The sequence below is a fragment of the Mustelus asterias genome, chromosome 5 (assembly GCF_964213995.1).
Source record: "Mustelus asterias chromosome 5, sMusAst1.hap1.1, whole genome shotgun sequence".
NCBI lineage: Eukaryota > Metazoa > Chordata > Chondrichthyes > Carcharhiniformes > Triakidae > Mustelus > Mustelus asterias.
In genome coordinates, this window is record NC_135805.1 from 7,326,992 (window position 1) to 7,347,685 (window position 20,694).

The 20,694-nt window shown below is 45.7% G+C and overlaps 1 protein-coding gene across 1 annotated transcript in view; it reads left to right on the plus strand.

Moving 5' to 3' along the window:
• Positions 1 to 20,694, plus strand: part of LOC144493944 (dynein axonemal heavy chain 8-like) — a 1,661,706-nt gene that overhangs the window by 893,302 nt on the left and 747,710 nt on the right. The window contains exon 40 of the mRNA XM_078213521.1: positions 5,152 to 5,392. Coding sequence (XP_078069647.1) covers positions 5,152 to 5,392 — 241 coding nt within the window. The remainder of the gene's footprint in view (positions 1 to 5,151; positions 5,393 to 20,694) is intronic.

Consider the following 20,694-nt stretch of genomic DNA (forward strand, 5'->3'; position numbering starts at 1 on the left):
TGTTTATCTAAATTAAACTCCATCTGCCGTTCTTCAGCCCATTGGCCCAATTGATCAAGATCCCGTTGCAATCCTACATAACCTTCTTCACGGTCCACTATGCCACCAATCTTGGAGTCATCTGCAAACTTACTAACCATGGTTCCTAAATTTTCATCCAAATCATTAATTTAAATGACAAATAACAATGGACCCAACACCGAGCCCTGAGGTACACCGCTGGTCACAGGCCTCCAGTTTGAAAAACAACCCTCTGCAACCACTCTCTGGCTTCTGTCATCAAGCCAATTTATGTATCCATTTGGCTACCTCACCCTGGATCCTGTGAGTTTTAATCTTATGCAGCAACCTACCATGCAGACCTTGTCAAAGGCCTTGCTGAAGTCCATGTAGACAACATTGATGCGCGATTGATTCACACGGGAGGCTAGGACGTACCCGGGAATAAAAGCTTTTATTCACAACAAGATTGGAGCACACAACTTAACAATACTATCCCAGACTAAGGGCTACTAGGAAGTAGCAGTGACCTTTATACTCCTGTAAGAAGGCGGAGCCGAACGGAGTGTACCACAGAAACAATGATAACAGGTGGAACACCCCAACCCTAACCCCAACAGTAACAAGAGTAACATATGTACAAGTACCAATAGTGGTATCCATCTATGGTTCACCACAAACATCAACTGCACTGCATCTACCTTCTTGGTTACCCCTTCAAAAAACTCAATCAAATTTGAGGGACATGATTTTCCACTCACAAAGCCATGCTGACTGTCCCTAATCATTCTTTGCCTCTCTAAATACCTGTAGATCCTGTCCCTTAGACTATCTCCTAACAACTTATCCACTACAGATGTGAGGCTCACCGGCCTATAGTTCCCAGGCTTTTCCTTGCAGCCCTTTTTAAACAAAGGCATAACATTTGCCACCCTCCAATTTTCAGGCACCTCACCTGTGGCTGTCGATGATTCAAATATCTCTGCTGGGGGACCTGCAATTTCCTCCCTAGCCTCCCACAACTTCACTCCATCAAAGATGCCAAAAGACAGTACCGGACCAAGCTAGGGTCCCAGGCTAGCCACACCTACTCCCACCGACTATGGCAAGGTCTGCAAGACATAACAGGCTCCAAGATAAAAGCATGTAAAATCGCCGGCTCCAAAGCACCTCTCCCTGATGAGCTCAATGCATTCTACGCCCGTTTTGAGCAAGAGGTCAGCGAGAGCATGCCCTCTACCCTGGAAGCCCTGGATGAACCTGTATCTGGGGTCACCATTGCAGATGTCAGAGCAGCTTTTCTGAAGGTCAACCTATGGAAAGCAACTGGCCCAGATGGGGTACCCGGACGTGCACTCAGATCCTGTGCGGATCAGCTGGCGGAGGTGTTCACAGACATCTTCAACCTCTCTTTACAACAATCTGAGATCCCTATCTGCTTCAAGAAGATGACCATCATCCCGGTACCTAATAAAAACCAAGCAACATGCCTTAATGACTATCGACCAGTGGCTCTGACATCCATCATTATGAAGTCCTTCGAAAGCTTAGTCATGGCACAAATCAATTCCAGCCTCCTGGACTACCTGGATCTACTACAGTTTGCCTACTGCTGCAACAGGTCCACAGCAGATGCCATTTCCCTGGCCCTGCACTCAACCCTGGAACACCTAGATAACAAGGACACCTCTGTCAGACTCATCTCCAAACTCCGTAGCCTGGGCCTCGGCACCTCCCTCTACGACTGGATCCTGAACTTCCTAACTCATAGACCACAATCGGTAAGGATAGGCAACAACACCTCCTCACGATCATCCTCAACACTGGTGCCCCACAAGGCTGTGTTCTCAGCCCCCTACTATACTCCATGACTGTGTGGTCAAATCCCCCTCCAATTCGATTTTCAAGTTTGCTGACGACACCACCGTAGTGGTGGGATCTCAAACAATGACGAGATGGAGTACAGGAATGAGATCGAGAATCTAGTGAACTGGTGCAGCAACAATAATCTCTCCCTCAATATCAACAAAACGAAGGAGATTGTCATCGACTTCAGGAAGCGTAAAGGAGAACATGCCCCTGTCTACATCAATGGGGATGAAGTAGAAAGGGTCGAGAGCTTCAAGTTTTTAGGTGCCCAGATCACCAACAACCTGTCCTGATCCCCCGCCCCCACCTCCCCCCCCCCCCACACCCCGCCACCCCATGCCAACACTATAGTTAAGAAAGCCACCAACACCTCTACTTTCTCAGAAGACTTAGGAAATTTGGCATGTCAGCTATGACTCTCACCAACTTTTACAGATGCACCATTGAAAGCATTCTTTCTGATTGTATCACAGCTTGGTCTGGCTCCTGCTCTGCCCAAGACTGCAAGGAACTACAAATGGTTGCGAATGTAGCCCAATCCATTATGCAAACCAGCCTCCCATCCATTGACTCTGTCTACACTTCCTGCTGCCTCGGCAAAGCAGCCAGCATAATTAAGGACCTCACGCACCCCGGACATTCTCTCTTCCACATTCTTCCTTCGGGAAAAAGATACAAAAGTCTGAGGTCACGTCTTCAGGAACAGCTTCTTCCCTGCTGCTGTCAGACTTTTGAATGGACCTACCTTGCATTAACTTGATCTTTCTCTACACCCCAACTATGACTGTAACACTACATTCTGCACTGTTTTGTTTCCTTCCCTATGAACGGTATGTTTTGTCTGTAGCGCGCAAGAAACAATACTTTTCACTGTATGTTAATAGATGTGACAATAATAAATCAAATCAAATTCATAGAGAAGAAAATGAGAGAGTGCAGAATGCAGTGTTTCAAGTGAGTTCTAGAGACTCACGACTCCCTGAGCGAAACTGTTTTGGCTCACCTTCGTTTCAAATGGGAGACCCCTTATTTTAAACAGTGACCCCTAGTTCTAGATTCTCCCATAAGAGGAAACTTCCTCTCCATATCCTTTCAAAATTCCTCAGGATCTTATATTTCAATCAAGTTCCCTTTTACTCTTCTAAACTCCAGTGGATATAAGCTTAACCTGTCCAATCTTTCCTCATGAGGCAGCTCACCCATTTCAGGTATTCGCCTGATAAACCTTCTCTGAACTAACTCCAATGCAGTTTCACCCTTCCTTAAATAAGGTGTCCAATACTGAACATGGTACTCCAAATGTGGTCTCCCTCGTGCCCTGTACAACTGAAGCATAACCTCCCTACTTATAATACTAATATAACTTATAATCCCACTTATAATAAACAATAACATTCGATTAGCCTTCTAAATTACTTGCTGCAACTGCATACTAGCCTTTTGTAATTCATGTGCCAGGACACCCTGATCCCTCTGTACCTCAGAGCTCTGCAGTCTCTCACCATTTTAGATAATATATTTTTTTATTCTTCCTTCCAAACTGGACAATTTCACATTTTCCCACACTTTTACAACTCACTTAACTTATCTATGCCCTTTGTAGCCTCCTCTGCACAACTTACCTTCCTACCTATCTTTGTGTCATCAGTAAATTTAGCAACCATCTTTTTAAACCCTTCATCCAAGTCATTTATATAAATTGTAAGCAGTTGAGGTTCCACCGCTCACTCCTTCTTGCCAATCTGTAAAAACATTTGTACCTAACTCACTGCTTCCTGCTAACCAACTAATCTTCTATTCATGCCAATATGTTACCCTATGATATGAGCTTTTATTTTCTATAGTACCCTGTGATGTGACACTTTATTAAATCCCTTCTGAAAAATAAAGTAAAGTACATCCACCAGTTCCCCTTTATCCACACCACATGTTACTTCCTCAAAGGACTGTAATAAATTGGTTAAACACAGTTTCCATTGCACAAATCATGTTGAATCTGCTTGATTACTTTGGGCTTTTCCAAGTGCTCTGCTGTAACTTCTTTAACAATTTTTCAATGACAGATTTTCAGTTAACTGGCCTATAGTCCTGCTTTTTGAATAATGGAGTTATATTTGCCATCTTCCAATCTAATGGAACCTTCCCAGAAATGATGGTATTTTATAACATTAAAACCAATGATTTAATTGCCTCACGAGACACTTTTTAAAGATCCTAGGATATCGATCAGGATCTAGTCTCTTGTCAGCCCACAGTACAGCACCACTTCTTTGATAACTGCACTGTCCCTGAGTTTCTCTCTACCTCCTACTTCCTGGTTTTTAGTTGTTTCTGGGATGTTACTTGGATCCTTTAGATGTTACTTGGATCCTCTAGAGTGGAGATTGATGCAAATACTTGTTCAATTCATCTGCCATCTCCTGGTATTCCATTATCAATTCTGCAGACTGACTTTCTATAGGACCAAGGTTTACCTTGTTAACTCTTTTCTTTTCGAATCATAGAAACCCTACAGTGCAGAAAGAGGCCATCTGGCCCATCGAGTCTGCACTGACCACAGTCCCACCTAGGCCCTACCCCCATATTCCTACACATTTACCCGCTAATCTCTCTAACCTACGCATCTCAGGACACTAAGGGGCAATTTTAGCATGGTCAATCAACCTAACCCGCACATCTTTGGACTTTTGTAAAACATTTATAAAAACTTCTACCATTGGTTCTTATATTTCTAGCTTGTTTTCTCTTGTACTGGAATTTCTGCCCCCTTAATAATCTTTTAGTCATCCTTTGCTGTTCCTTATATTCTGTCCAATTTTCTGACCTATTGCCTGCCATTGCACAATGAATGAATAAAGGAAAACTGTATTGCTACAGACCTTAGTGTTTCAGCACTTTCCTTTTTTTTCTGAAGTATATTGTGAAGTTGTGTAATATACATTTTATAGTTTATTTATTAGTGTCATAAGTAGGCTTACATTAACATGACAATGAATATCCTCTAGTCGCTACACTCCGGCACCTGTTCCGGTACACTGAGGGAGAATTTAGCATGGCCAGTGCACCTTACCAGCATGTCTTTCAGACTGTGTGAGGAAACCGGAGTACCCGGAGGAAACCCATGCATTCACGGGGAGAATGTGCAAACTCCACACAGACAGTGACCAAGCTAGGAATCGAACCTGAGTCCCTGGAACTGTGAGGCAGCAGTGCTAACTACTGTGCCACCATGTTAATTCATTTTAACCAAGTGAAATGTTATTTGATCTGAACCATTTTTAGGTGCCGGAGGTTGCCCAAAGGCTTGAAGGAATGGCAAGCGTTTCTGGATCTAAAGAAGAAAATAGATGATTTCAGTGAATCATGTCCCCTGCTTGAAATGATGTCCAACAAGTCAATGGAACTGAGACATTGGGACCGAATATCTGCAGTAACAGGGCATAAATTTAATGTGACATCAGAAACATTTACTCTGAAAAATGTTATGGATGCTCCTCTGCTTCCTTTTAAGGACGACATTGAGGTATGTTGAGCCATTAGTCAGTCTCATTCAAACCCCATAGGAGAGTACATTATTTTTGTCTGATGGTATAAAATGAGCAATAGCAAATTGCAAATCAGTTTTACACTTTGCCCCATTTTCCTTTCCATTGACTTCTGCTGAAGTTCAATTAAACACTGTACACCCCTTCCTGCAGACCCTGCCGCCTCTTCCCTCTAATTATTCAGCCTCATCCATTCTGCTCTATATAATTTGGAATTATTAGTTCCTATGTCCCCTCAGCAAATGTACAACATTCCAGACCACCTGTTTCAAAGCTACCCTGCACCTGCTTCTGCATTTTTATTAGGCTGTTCCTTTAAATCCATTTTTTGGGTGTCAGCATCACTGGCAAGGAACAATCTTTAATTGCACTGTCAATATGCTAGACTACTTCAGATAAAAAATTCTCATCTCAGTCTGAAATGAACAAAATCTTATCATGAGATGTGTCCCCAGGTAAAACAGCCTCAGTGTCTAGCGTGTCAAGCCCCTTCAGAACCTGGTACATTTAAATGGGGGGCCCGATTTTACTATTGTGTCGCACCCATTTTCGGGTGCAAAAACTTGATAAAGTTGGGCGCGAGGCCATTAATGCGATCCACACCCGCGTCCGTACAGATGCCCACTTTACCAAGGCCCGAAAATGGCTGCGATCTGATTTGCGCCCGAAACAGGCACAACGGCAATTTAAATGCATTTGCATCCATTTAAATTGAATTATTGGGCTGCCTGTCCAACTTTACTAGCATTTCCCCCTTTACCATCACGTTCGCCTGTTCAGATTCGGCGCGAAACAGACCTGCTCGGCAAAGGTCTGTTTCGGGCGCTCCAGCTTCTGAAGAGGTGAGTTCAGAGCTTCCAACAGCTCTCTGACTCAGATTGGTGGTGGGGGGTGGGGACGCAGATCAGATCATTCTCTGGTTGGGGGGGGAGGGGTGGGGGGACGTGGGAGAAGGGAGGCCCGATCATTTTCTGGTGGGGGAGGTGGAGGCGGAGGCGGGTCAGATATACCTCTGGTGGGGGAGGTGGAGGGGAGGGAGGGCATATCGCTGTCTGCTTGGTTAGGGGGGAGGGAGGCCAGATCATTCTCAGGGGGCAGGTGGGGGGAGGCCCGATCATTCCCTGGTGGGGAGGGAGACCCGATCGTTCTCTGGTTTGGGGGGGAGGGAGGAGGGAGGCGGGTAAGATGTATCTCTGGTGGGGGTGGGGGTGGGGGGGGGGGGGGGCGGTGGCCCAATCGCTCACTGGTTAGTTGGGGGGGGGGCGGAAATGAAGGTAAATAAGAACATAAGAACTAAGAGCAGGAGTAGGCCATCTGGCCCCTTGAGTCTGCTCCGCCATTCAATAAGATCATGGCTGATCCTTTTGTGGTCTCAGCTCCACTTACCCGCCCGTTCACCATAACCTTAATTCCTTTACTGTTCAAAAATTTATCTATCCTTGCCTTAAAAGGTAGGATGTATCTCTGGTAGGGGGACAGAAGGGGGGGGCGGGAAGGCCAGATGGATCTCTGGTGTGAGGGGAGGGTAGAGGGGGCCTGCTGCCACTCTGTGGGCGATTGGTCTGGGTAGTGGGTGAGTGGATAAGGGGGACAGTTATGTTGTGGGGGTGGGGCGATGTCTGTGGGGGCCATTGCTCCTGCTTTTCACTCCTGGGCCGCTTTATCCACTTTTTGCGGCCCAGGAGCGATGTGACAAGGGCGCATTTTTCAAATTTCTTTTCTAACTGCACATGCGCAGTTCAGAGCCCCGATCATTTTGGGCATGATAAGCCCTGCCCACAGTGCAATTCAGACTCGCAGAATTTTTTTCAGGCTAAGTGCATATGGGGCCGCCTGAAAGGAGATTTCCAAGTCGGACCTGAATTGCACCCAGGTTCAGCACTTAGAATGAAAATGGTAAAATCGGGCCTGAGATCTCCTTTTCATTCTTCTGTAGGCTCATTTTATTCAGCCTTCCAGGACATCTATCTCATTGCAGGAACCAATCCCCCCATGTCCTACCTGACCGCCACTCCCACTCCCACCCCAAGTCCAAACATATGAACCTTTGCTGTCTTGCCTCCAGTAAAAGTATTTCCTTCTTTTGGTTTGGAGACTAACACGACAAACAATTTCACCAAAGCTCTGGACCATTGTTGTAATAATTCCTTATATTCATGCTGTACTTGCATTGTAGCTTTGTTTTTTTTTTGTGTGAGAATATCCAACTCCCTCTAAATATTAACATTTAGAAAATTCACAGCTACAAAAAAAATGTTTAATTTCTATTCTTAGTATTGGCTGGAGAGATGGTGTGGCCGGAAGGGATTCAGATTCTTGGGACCAGTTGTGGGGAAGTTTGGACCTGCACAAACTGGATGGGCTGGACCCAGGCAGAGTTGGGACCAATGTCCTTGCAGGGACATTTGCAAGTTCTGTTGAGTATTTATCTAGTGCAGCAGGGGGATGGGATCTAAAAAGTTGGGTGAGATAGGTCAGATTCAGATTAGGAGAATTCAGGTAGAACATTAGTGAGTGATGCAGGAGATGCAGTGACGGACGTGGAATTACAGGAGAAGCAAAGTTTAAAAAGTGTCCAGCAAGGGAAAATGATGGGGTTAAACTGTTTACACTTCAGTGCAAGGAGTATTACAAACAAGGTAGATGAGTTAAGGACAGAGGTAGGCACATGGCAGCAGGATGTCATCGTTATAGCAGAAACCTGGCTAAAAGAGGGGCAAAATTGGCAGGTCAATATCCCTGCTTATAAAGTCTTCAGATACGATAAAGCGGGAGATTAAAAGGAGGGGGAGTAGCACTAATTGTTAAAGAATTAATTCCAGTTGAGAGAAGGGATGATAAACCAAATGGGTCAACAAATCTTATAGGTTGAGCTTAGAAATAAAAAAAGGGTAGTCGCACTTCTGGGAGTATACTACAGACCCCAAATAATGAAAGTGAGAATTTCTCCCTGTAAGAACAAGAGAACAATTAAAGTAGGAGACTTTGACTATCCTAATAGGTACCACATGGTAGGTGTTACATAAGGTTAAATTTCACTTAATCCAGGGTGAGGTAGTCAATTGGATACAAAATTGGCTTGATGACAGAAGCCAGGGAGTGGTTGTAGAGGGTTGTTTTTCAAACTGGAGGCATGTAACCAGCGGTGTGACTCAGGGATTGGTGCTGGGTCCGCTGTTATTTGTTATTTACATTTGGATGAGAATTTAGGAGGCATGGTTAGTAGGTTTGCAGATGACACCAAGATTGGTGGCATAGTGGACAGTGAAGAAGGTAATCTCGGATTGCAACAGGATCTTGATGAATTGGGCCAGTGGGCCGATGAATGGCAGATGGAGTTTAATTTAGATAAATGAGGTGATGCATTTTGGTAGATCGAATTGGGACAGGACTTACTCAGTGAGTGGTCGGGCATTGTGGGGTGTTATAGAACAAAGACGGAGGGGTACATGTTCATAGTTCATTGAAAGTGGATTCACAGGTGGACAGGGTGGTGAAGAAGGCATCCGGCATGCTTGGTTTCATTGGTCAGGACACTGAGTACAGGAGTTGGATCGTCTTATTGAAGTTGCAGTTGTACAAGACGTTAGTAAGGCCACACTTTTTTTTAAGACATAGGAGCGGAAGTAAGGCCATTCGGCCCATCGAGTCCACTCCACCATTCAATCATGGTTGATTTCAACTCCATTTACCCGCTCTCTCCCCATAGCCCTTAATTCCTCGAGAAATCAAGAATTTATCAATTTCTGTCTTGAAGACGCTCAACGTCTTAGAACATAGAACATAGAACATAGAACATTACAGCGCAGAACAGGCCCTTCGGCCCACGATGTTGCACCGACCAGTTAAAAAAAAAACTGTGACCCTCCAACCTAAACCAATTTCTTTTCGTCCATGAACCTATCTACGGATCTCTTAAACGCCCCCAAACTAGGCGCATTTACTACTGATGCTGGCAGGGCATTCCAATCCCTCACCACCCTCTGGGTAAAGAACCTACCCCTGACATCGGTTCTATAACTACCCCCCCTCAATTTAAAGCCATGCCCCCTCGTGCTGGATTTCTCCATCAGAGGAAAAAGGCTATCACTATCCACCCTATCTAAACCTCTAATCATCTTATATGTTTCAATAAGATCCCCTCTTAGCCGCCGCCTTTCCAGCGAAAACAATCCCAAATCCCTCAGCCTCTCCTCATAGGATCTCCCCTCCATACCAGGCAACATCCTGGTAAACCTCCTCTGCACCCTCTCCAAAGCCTCCACATCCTTCCTGTAATGTGGGGACCAGAACTGCACACAGTACTCCAAGTGCGGCCGCACCAGAGTTGTGTACAGTTGCAACATAACGCTACGACTCCTAAATTCAATCCCCCTACCAATAAACGCCAAAACACCATATGCCTTCTTAACAACCTTATCTACTTGATTCCCAACTTTCAGGGATCTATGCACACATACACCTAGATCCCTCTGCTCCTCCACACTATTCAAAGTCCTCCCGTTAGCCCTATACTCAACACATCTGTTATTCCTACCAAAGTGAATTACCTCACACTTCTCCGCATTAAACTCCATCCGCCACCTCTCGGCCCAACTTTGCAACCTGTCTAAGTCTTCCTGCAAACTACGACACCCTTCCTCACTGTCTACCACACCACCGACTTTGGTGTCATCAGCAAATTTGCTAATCCACCCAACTATACCCTCATCCAGATCATTAATAAATATTACAAACAGCAGTGGCCCCAAAACAGATCCCTGAGGTACACCACTTGTAACCGCACTCCATGATGAATATTTACTATCAACCACCACCCTCTGTTTCCTATCCGCTAGCCAATTCCTGATCCAATTTCCTAGATCACCCCCAATCCCATACATCTGCATTTTCTGCAGAAGCCTACCATGGTGAACCTTATCAAACGCCTTACTAAAATCCATATATACCACAGCCCTCTGTGGCAATGAATTCCACAGACCCACCACTCTCTGGCTGAAGAAATTTCTCCTCATCTCTGTTCTAAAGTGACTCCCTTTTATTCTAAGGCTGTGCCCCCGCGTCCTAGTCTCCCCTGTTAACGGAAACAACTTCCCTACGTCCATCCTATCTAAGCCGTTCATTATCTTGTAAGTTTCTATCAGATCTCCCCTCAACCTCCTAAACTCCAATGAATATAATCCCACGATCCTCAGACGTTCATCGTATGTCAGGCCTACCATTCCTGGGATCATCCGTGTGAATCTCCGCTGGACCCGCTCCAGTGCCAGTATGTCCTTCCTGAGGTGTGGGGCCCAAAATTGCTCACAGTACTCCAAATGGGGCCTAACCAGTGCTTTATAAAGCCTCAGAAGTACATCCCTGCTTTTGTATTCCAAGCCTCTTGAGATAAATGACAACATTACATTTGCTTTCTTAATTACGGACTCAACCTGCAAGTTTACCTTTAGAGAATCCTGGACTAGGACTCCCAAGTCCCTTTGCACTTTAGCATTATGAATTTTGTCACCGTTTAGAAAATAGTCCATGCCTCTATTCTTTTTTCCAAAGTGTACGACCTCGCACTTGCCCACGTTGAATTTCATCAGCCACTTCTTGGACCACTCTCCTAAACTGTCTAAATCTTTCTGCAGCCTCCCCACCTCCTCAATACTACCTGCCCCTCCACCTATCTTTGTATCATCGGCAAACTTGGCCAGAATGCTCCCAGTCCCGTCATCTAGATCGTTAATATATAAAGAGAACAGCTGTGGCCCCAACACTGAACCCTGCGGGACACCACTTGTCACCAGTTGCCATTCTGAGAAAGGACCTTTTATCCCAACTCTCTGCCTTCTGTCTGACAGCCAATCGTCAATCCATGTTAGTACCTTGCCTCGAATACCATGGGCCCTTATTTTACTCAGCAGTCTCCCGTGAGGCACCTTGTCAAAGGCCTTTTGGAAGTCAAGATAGATAACATCCATTGGCTCTCCTTGGTCTAACCTATTTGTTATCTCTTCAAAGAACTCTAACAGGTTTGTCAGGCACGACCTCCCCTTACTAAATCCATGCTGACTTGTCCTAATCCGACCCTGCACTTCCAAGAATTTAGAAATCTCATCCTTAACGATGGATTCTAGAATTTTGCCAACAACTGAGGTTAGGCTAATTGGCCTATAATTTTCCATCTTTTTTCTTGTTCCCTTCTTGAACAGTGGGGTTACAACAGCGATTTTCCAATCCTCTGGGACTTTCCCTGACTCCAGTGACTTTTGAAAGATCATAACTAACGCCTCCACTATTTCTTCAGCTATCTCCTTTAGAACTCTAGGATGTAGCCCATCTGGGCCCGGAGATTTATCAATTTTCAGACCTTTTAGTTTCTCTAGCACTTTCTCCTTTGTGATGGCAACCATGTTCAACTCTGCCCCCTGACTTTCCTGAATTGTTGGGATATTACTCATGTCTTCTACTGTGAAGACTGACGCAAAGTACTTATTAAGTTCCTCAGCTATTTCCTTGTCTCCCATCACTAGATTACCAGCGTCATTTTGGAGCGGCCCAATGTCTACTTTTGCCTCCCGTTTGTTTTTAATGTATTTAAAGAAACTTTTACTATCATTCCTAATGTTACTGGCTAGCCTACCTTCATATTTGATCCTCTCCTTCGTTATTTCTCTCTTTGTTATCCTCTGTTTGTTTTTATAGCCTTCCCAATCTTCTGACTTCCCACTACTCTTTGCCACATTATAGGCTCTCTCTTTTGCCTTGATGCATTCCCTGACTTCCTTTGTCAGCCATGGCTGCCTAATCCCCCCTCTGATAACCTTTCTTTTGTTTGGGATGAACCTCTGCACTGTGTCCTCAATTACTCCCAGAAACTCCTGCCATTGCTGTTCTACTGTCTTTCCCACTAGGCTCTGCTTCCAGTCGATTTTTGTCAGTTCCTCCCTCATGCGCCTGTAATTACCTTTATTTAACTGTAGAACCTTCACATCTGATTCTGCCTTCCTTCTTTCAAATTGCAGACTGAATTCTACCATATTATGATCACTGCTTCCTAAGTGTTCCCTTACTTTAAGATCTTTTATCATGTCTGGCTCATTACATAACACTAAGTCCAGAATAGCCTGTTCCCTCGTGGGCTCCATCACAAGCTGTTCCAAAAAGCCATCCTGTAAACATTCAATGAATTCCCTTTCTTTGGGTCCACTGGCAACATTATTTACCCAGTCCACCTGCATATTGAAATCCCCCATGATCACTGTGACCTTGCCTTTCTGACATGCCCTTTCTATTTTGTGGTGCATTTTGTGCCCCTGGTCCTGACCACTGTCAGGAGGCCTGTACATAACTCCCATTATGGTTTTTTTGCCTTTGTGGTTCCTCAATTCTACCCACACAGACTCCACATCGTCTGACCCTATGTCGTTTAGTGCTATTGATTTAATTTCATTTCTAATTAACAAGGCAACCCCGCCCCCTCTACCCACCTCTCTGTCTTTTCGATAGGTTGTGAATCCCTGGAAGTTTAACTGCCAGTCCTGAACCCCCTGCAACCACGTCTCTGTGATGTCTACCACATCATACCTGCCAGTCACAATCTGGGCCACAAGCTCATCTACCTTGTTCCGGACACTGCGGGCATTTAAATATAGCACCTTTAATTCCCTATTGACCGTCCCTTTTTGTTTTCGTAGTGTGGTGGACCTTGGTTTACTGAGCCTTTCCAGACACTGTGTCATATTTTGTGAGATGGGGACTATCGTAACCTCTCCTGAGTGCTGTCTTTTCGTGATTTTTTGTAATCCTAAGCAGCTACGCTTCCCACTGATTCCTTCACCTCTTGGTTCCCTGACTTTCCCTTCCCCCCCAATCTCTAGTTTAAAGTCCTATTGACCACCCCATTTACTCTCTTCGCCAGAACATTGATCCCAGCTCGGTCCAGGTGGAGACCATCCCAACGGTATAGGTCCCCCCTGCCCCAAAACTGATGCCAGTGTCCCATGAAAAAGAACCCCTCTTTCCCACACCACTCTTTCAGCCACGTGTTAACTTCCCTTATTCTTGCCTCCCTATGTCAATTTGCACGTGGCTCGGGCAGTAATCCGGAGATTATGACCCTTGAGGACCTGTTTTTTAATTTGAATCCTAGCTCTTTCTAATCTCTAAACAGGTCCTCTTTCCTAGACTTGCCTATGTTGTTGGTACCAACATGGACCACAACAACTGGATCCTCCCCCTCCCTCTCCAGTATCCTTTCAAGCCGGTCAGAGATGTCCCGCACCCTAGCACCGGGCAGGCAACATACCATGCGGGACACTCTATCCTGCTCACAAAGGATACTATCTATCCCCCTGATAATAGAATCCCCTACAACTACAACTTGCCTATTTACTTCCTCCCCTTGAATGGCCTGCTGAACCATGGTGCCTTGGTCAGCTGACTCATCCTTCCTGCAGCCCTGTTTGCCATCCACACAGGGAGCAAGTGCCTCATACCTGTTGGACAGGGTCAAGGGCTGAGGCTCCTGAGTTCCTGACTGCTGGTTCCCTTTACCTGCCTGACTTGCAGTCACACCCTGCTGTCCCTGGCCACTGGCAGGATTTAAACTATTTACTCTGACAGGTGTGACTGCCTCCTGAAACACAGTGTCCAGGTAAGTCACCCCCTCCCGGATGTGCCTCAGTGTTTGAAGCTCAGACTCCAGCTCATCAGCTCTGAGCCGAAGTTTTTCAAGCAGCCAACACTTACTGCAGATGTGGTCGCTGTAGCTCGCAATGGGATCTGCCAGCTCCCACATCAAGCAGCTCAAGCACATCACCTGACCAGCCATCTCTAATTAATTAATTAGTTTAATTTAAGTTTACGAGTTTAGCTGTGTTTTTTTTAAATTTGGGGCAGATTTGCTATCAACCAATCAGATCACAGCTTCCCTCTGACGTCACTTTTGAAGAATACAGTGTAGAGTTCTAGTCACCCTATTGTAGAAAGGATATTATTAAACGAGAAAGAGTGCAGAAAAGACTTACTAGGATGCTACCAGGACTTGATGGTTTGAATTATAAGGAGGCGCTGGATAGACTGGGACTTTTTTATCTGGAGTGTAAGAGGCTTAAGGGTGATCTTATAAAGGTCTATAAAATAATGAGGGGCAAAGAACAAAGAAAATTACTTCACAGGAACAGGTCCTTCGGCCCTCCAAGCCTGCACCGACCATGCTGCCTGACTTAATTAAAACACGCTAACCTTCTGGGGTCCACATCCCTCTATTCCCATCCTATTCATGTATTTGCCAAGACGCCCCTTAAAAGTCACGACCGTATCTGCTTCTACTACCTCCCTCGGCAACAAGTTCCATGCACCCACCACCCCCTGTGTAAAGAAACTGCCTCGTACATCTCTTTTAAACCTTGCCCCTCGCACTTTAAACCTGTGCCCCCTTGTAATTGACTCTTCCACCCTGGGAAAAAGCTTCGGACTATCCACTATGTCCATGCCTCATAATCTTGTAGACTTCTATCAGGTCACCCCTCAACCTCTGTCGTTCCAGTGAGAACAAACCAAGTTTCTCCAAATCTCCTCAGAGCTGATGCACTCAATACCAGGCAACATCCTGGTAAATCTTTTCTGTACCCTCTCCAAAGTCTCCACACATCCTTCTGGTAGTGTGGCGACCAGAATTGAACACCGTATTCCAAGTGCGGCCTAACTAATGTTCTATAAAGCTGCAACATGACTTGCCAATTTTTAAACTCAATACCACAGCCGATGAAGGCAAGCATGCCGTATGCCTTCTTGACTACCTTCTCCACCTGCATTGCCACTTTCAGTGACCTGTGTACTTGTACACCCAGATCCCTTTGCCTATCAATACTCCTAAGGGTTCTGCCATTTACTCTCTCTGCCACTTCCTCTCTGTATTAGACCTTCCAAAATGCATTACCTCACATTTGTCCGGATTAAACTCCATCTTCCACCTCTCCACCCAAGTCTCCAACCAATCTATATCCTGCTGTATCCTCTGACGGTTGCCATCGCTATCCGCAAATCCACCAACTTTTGTGTCGTCCGCAAACTTACTAATCAATCCAGTTACATTTTCCTCCAATATATATTACAAACAGCAAAGATCCCAGCACTGATCCCTGAGGAACACCACTTGTCACAGCCCTCCATTCAGAAATGCACACTTCCACTGCTACCCTCTGTCTTCTTTGACTGAACCCGTTTTGTATCCACCTTGCCAGCTCACATCTGATCCCATGCAACCTCACCTTCTGCACTAGTCTGCCATGAGGGACCTTGTCAAAGGCCTTACTGAAGCCCATGTAGACAACATCTACTGCCCTACCATCATCGGTTATCTTCACCACTTCCTCGAAAATATCAATCAAGTTGGTGAGACACGACCTCCCTTTCACAAAACCATGTTGCCTCTCACTAATACGTCCACTTAAATCGTGTCTCAAAGAATCCTCTCCAATAATTTCCCTACCACTGATGTAAGGCTCACCGGCCTGTAATTACCTGGATTATTCTTGCTACCCTTCTTAAACAAAAGGAACAATTTTGGCTATTCTTCAATTCTCTGGGATCCCCCTGTAGCCAGTGAGGATACAAAGATTTATTTCAAGGCCTCAGCAATTTCCTCCCTTGCTTCTTTCAGTGTTCTGGGGTACATCCCATCAGGCCCTGGGGACTTGTCTACCTTAATGTTTCTCAAGAACCCCAATACCTCCTCCTTTTTGATCTCAACATGACTCAAACTATCTGCACACCCTTTCCCAGACTCAACATCCACCAAGTCCTTTTCTTTGGTGAATACTGACGCAAAGTACTCATTTAATACCTCGCCTATTTCCTCTGGCTCCACGCATAGATTCCCTCCCCTGTCCTTGAGTGGGCCAAACCTCTCCCTGGCTACCCTCTTGCTTTTTATATATGTATAAAAAGCCTTGGGATTTTCCTGAATCCTGCTGGTCAATGCTTTGTCGTGACCCCTTTTAGCCCTCCTTACTCCTTGCTTAAGTTTCTTTCTACTTTCCTTGTATTCCACACTTGCTTCATGTGTTCCCAGCCTCCTAGCTTTGACAAATGCTTCCTTTTTCTCTTTGACTAGGCTCACAATATCTCTCGTTATCCAAGGTTCCCAAAACTTGCCATGCTTATCATTCATCCTGATGTGGAGATGCCGGCGTTGGACTGGGGTAAACACAGTAAGAAGTCTCACAACACCAGGTTAAAGTCCAACAGGTTTATTTGGTAGCAAAAGCCACTAGCTTTCGGAACGCTGTTCCTTCGTCAGGTAAGTGGGAGTTCTGTTTACAAACAGGGCAAACAAAGACACAAACTCAATTTTTCAAAATAATGGTTGGAATGTGAGTCTTTACAGGTAATCAAGTCTTAAAGGTACAGACAATGTGAGTGGAGAGAGCGTTAAGCACAGGTTAAAGAGATGTGTATTGTCTCCAGCCAGGACAGTGAGTGAGATTTTGCAAGTCCAAGAAAGTTGTGGGTTCATGTCACATGTCAGCATGTAACCCCCAAGATCCCGATTGAGGCCGTCCTCATGTGCGCGGAACTTAGCTATCAGTCTCTGCTCAGCATCTCTGCGCTGTCATGTGTCGTGAAGGCCGCCTTGGAGAACGTTTAACCGAAGATCAGAGGCCGAATGTCCGTGACCGCTGAAGTGCTCCCCAACAGGAAGAGAACACTCTTGTCTGGTGATTGTTGAGCGGTGTTCATTCATCCGTTGTCGTTGCATCTGCATGGTCTCCCCAATGTACTATGCCTCGGGACATCCTTTCCTGCAGCATATCAGGCAGACAACGTTGGCCGAGTTGCAAGAGTATGTACCGTGTACCTGGTGGATGGTGTTCTCACGTGAGATGATGGCATCCCTGTCGATGATCTGGCACGTCTTGCAGAGGTTGCAGTGGCAGGGTTGTGTGGTGTCGTGGTTACTGTTCTCCTGAAGGCTGGGTAGTTTGCTGCGGACAATGGTCTGTTTGAGGTTGTGCGGTTGTTTGAAGGCAACAAGTGGGGGTGCGGGGATAGCCTTGGTGAGATGTTCGTCTTCATCAATGATATGTTGAAGACTCCGGAGAAGATGTCGTAGCGTCTCCGCCCCGGGGAAGTACTGGACGACGAAGGCACAACCCCAAACAGACCATTGTCAGCAGCAAACTACTCAGTCTTCAGGAGAACAGTGACCACAACACCACACAACCCTGCCACAGCAACCTCTGCAAGACATGCCGGATCATCGACACGGATGCCATCATCTCGCGTGAGAACACCATCCACCAGGTACACAGTACATACTCTTGCAACTCGGCCAACGTTGTCTACCTGATACGCTGCAGGAAAGGATGTCCCGGGGCATGGTACATTGGGGCGACCATGCAGACACTACGACAACGGATGAATGAACACTGTTCGACACTCACCAGGCAAGAGTGTTCTCTTCCTGTTGGGGACCACTTCAGCGGTCACGGGCATTCGGCCTCTGATCTTCGAGTAAGCGTTCTCCAAGGCGGCCTTCACGACACACGACAACGCAGGGTCGCTGAGCAGAGACTGATAGCCAAGTTCCGCACACATGAGGACGGCCTCAACCGTTATCTTGGGTTCATGTCACACTATCTGTAACCCCCACGACTTGCCTGGACTTGCAAATTCTCACGAACTGTCCTGTCTGGAGACAACACACATCTCTTTAACCTGTGCTTAACCCTCTCTCCACTCACATTGTCTGTACCTTTAAGACTTGATTATCTGTAAAGACTCGCTTTCCAACCATTATTTTGTAAATTGAGTTTGTGTCTGTATATGCCCTGTTTGTGAACACATGTCCTCAGTCACCTGATGAAGGAACCTGAGACTCCGAATGCTAGTGCCAAATAAACCTGTTGGACTTTAACCTGGTGTTGTGAGACTTCTTACTGTGCTTACCCAGTCCAACGCCAGCTTCTCCACATCTTGTTCATCATGGCCAGGGACTTCAATCAGACCAAGCTCAAGAGCGTTCGACCAAGATACCAACAGCACATCTCCTGTTCCAGCAGAGGCCCAAACATCCTAGACCACTGTGACACAAATATCAAAAATGCCGACCGCTCCATTCGCCAGCCACATTTTTTGGTAAATCAGACGCTACTGCTTCCGGCTAACAAGCAAAATTGAAACGGGAGTAGCGCTATTTAGAGTCATAGAGTCATAGACATTTACAGTATGGAAACGGGCCCTTTGGACCAACTTGTCCATGCTGCCCCTTTTTAAAAAAAGTTTATTTATTAGTCACAAGTAAGTGAGGTGACCAGAACTGCACACAATATTTCAAATGTGGTCTCACCAAGGTCCTGTACAGTTGCAGCATAACCCCACGGCTCTTAAACTCAAACCCCCTGTTAATAAACGCTAGCACACTACAGGCCTTCTTCACGGCTCTATCCACTTGAGTGGCAACCTTCAGAGATCTGTGGATATGAACCCCAAGATCTCTCTGTTCTTCCACATTCCTCAGAACGCTGCCGTTGACCCTGTAATCTGCATTCAAATTTGTCCTACCAAAATGAATCACCTCGCATTTATCAGGGTTAAACTCAATCTGCCATTTTTCGGCCCAGCTCTGCATCCTATCAATGTCTCTTTGCAGCCCACATCAGCCCTCCACCTCATCCACTACTCCACCAATATTGGTGTCATCAGCAAATTTACTGACCCACCCTTCAGCCCCCTCCTCCAAGTCATTGACAAAAATCACAAATAGCAGAGGACTCAGCACTGATTTCTGTGGTACACCACTGGTAACTGCCTCCAGTCTGAAAATTTTCCATCCACCACCACCCTCTGTCTTCTATAAGATAGCCAGTTACTTATTCAATTGGCCAAATTTCCCTCTATCCCACACCTCCTTACTTTCTTCATGAGCCGGCCATGGGGAACCTTATGAAACGCCTTACTAAAATCCATGTATACGACATCAACTGTTCTACCTTCATTTACACACTTAGTTACCTCCTCAAAGAATTCAATCAAATTTGTGAGGCAAGACTTACCCTTCACGAATCCGTGTTGACTATCCCGGATTAAGCAGCATCTTTCCAAATGGTCATAAATACTGTCCCAAAGGACCTTTTCCATTAACTTACCGACCACCGAAGTAAGACGAGCCAGCCTATAATTAGCAGGGTCATTCCTATTTCCTTTTTTGAACAGAGGAACAACATTCGCCACTCTCCAGTTCTCTGGCACTATCCCCATGGACAGTGAGGACCCAAAGATCAAAGCCAAAGGCTCTGCAATCTCATCCCTTGCCTCCCAAAGAATCCTGGGATATATCCCATCTGGCCCAGGGGACTTATTGGCCCTCAGGTTTTTCAAAATTGCTAATACATCTTCCCTCAGAACATCTACCTCCTCCAGCCTATCAGCCTGTATCACATGCTCATCCTCAAAAACATGGCCCCTTTCCTTGGTGAACACTGAAGAAAAGTATTCATTCATCGCCTCTCTTATCTCTTCTGACCCCATGCACAAGTTCCCACTACTATCCTTGACCGGCCCGAACCTCACCCTGGTCATTCTTTTATTTCTCACATAAGAGTACAGAGCCTTGGGGTTTTCCTTGATCCGACCCGCCAAGGACTTCTCATGCCCCCTCCGAGCTCTCCTAAGCCCCTTTTTTTAGCTCATTCCTTGCTACCTTGTAACCCTCAAGCGACCCAACTGAACCTTGTTTTCTCATCCTTACATACACTTCCTTTTTCCTCTTGACAAGACTTTCAACCTCTTTTGTGAACCATGGTTCCCTCACTCGACCATTTCCTCCCTGCCTGACAGGGACATACCTATCAAGGACACGCAGTATTTGTTCCTTGAACAAGCTCCACTTTTCATTTGTCCCTTTCCCTGACAGTTTCTGTTCCCATCTTATGCTCCCTAATTCTTGCCTCATTGCATCATAATTACTCCTCCCCCAATTATAAACCTTGCCCTGTCGTATGGCCCTATCCCTCTCCATTGCAATAATGAAAGACACCGAGTTGTGGTCACTATCTCCAAAGTGCTCTCCCACAAACAAATCTAACACTTGGCCTGGTTCATTACCCAGTACCAAGTCCAATGTGGCCCCATCTCTTGTCGGCCTATCCACATATTGTGTCAGGAAACCCTCCTGCACACACTGTCCAAAAACTGCCCCATCCGAACTATTCGACCTATAAAGGTTCCAATCAATATTTGGAAAGTTAAAGTCACCCATGACAACTACCCTATGACCTCCACACCTATC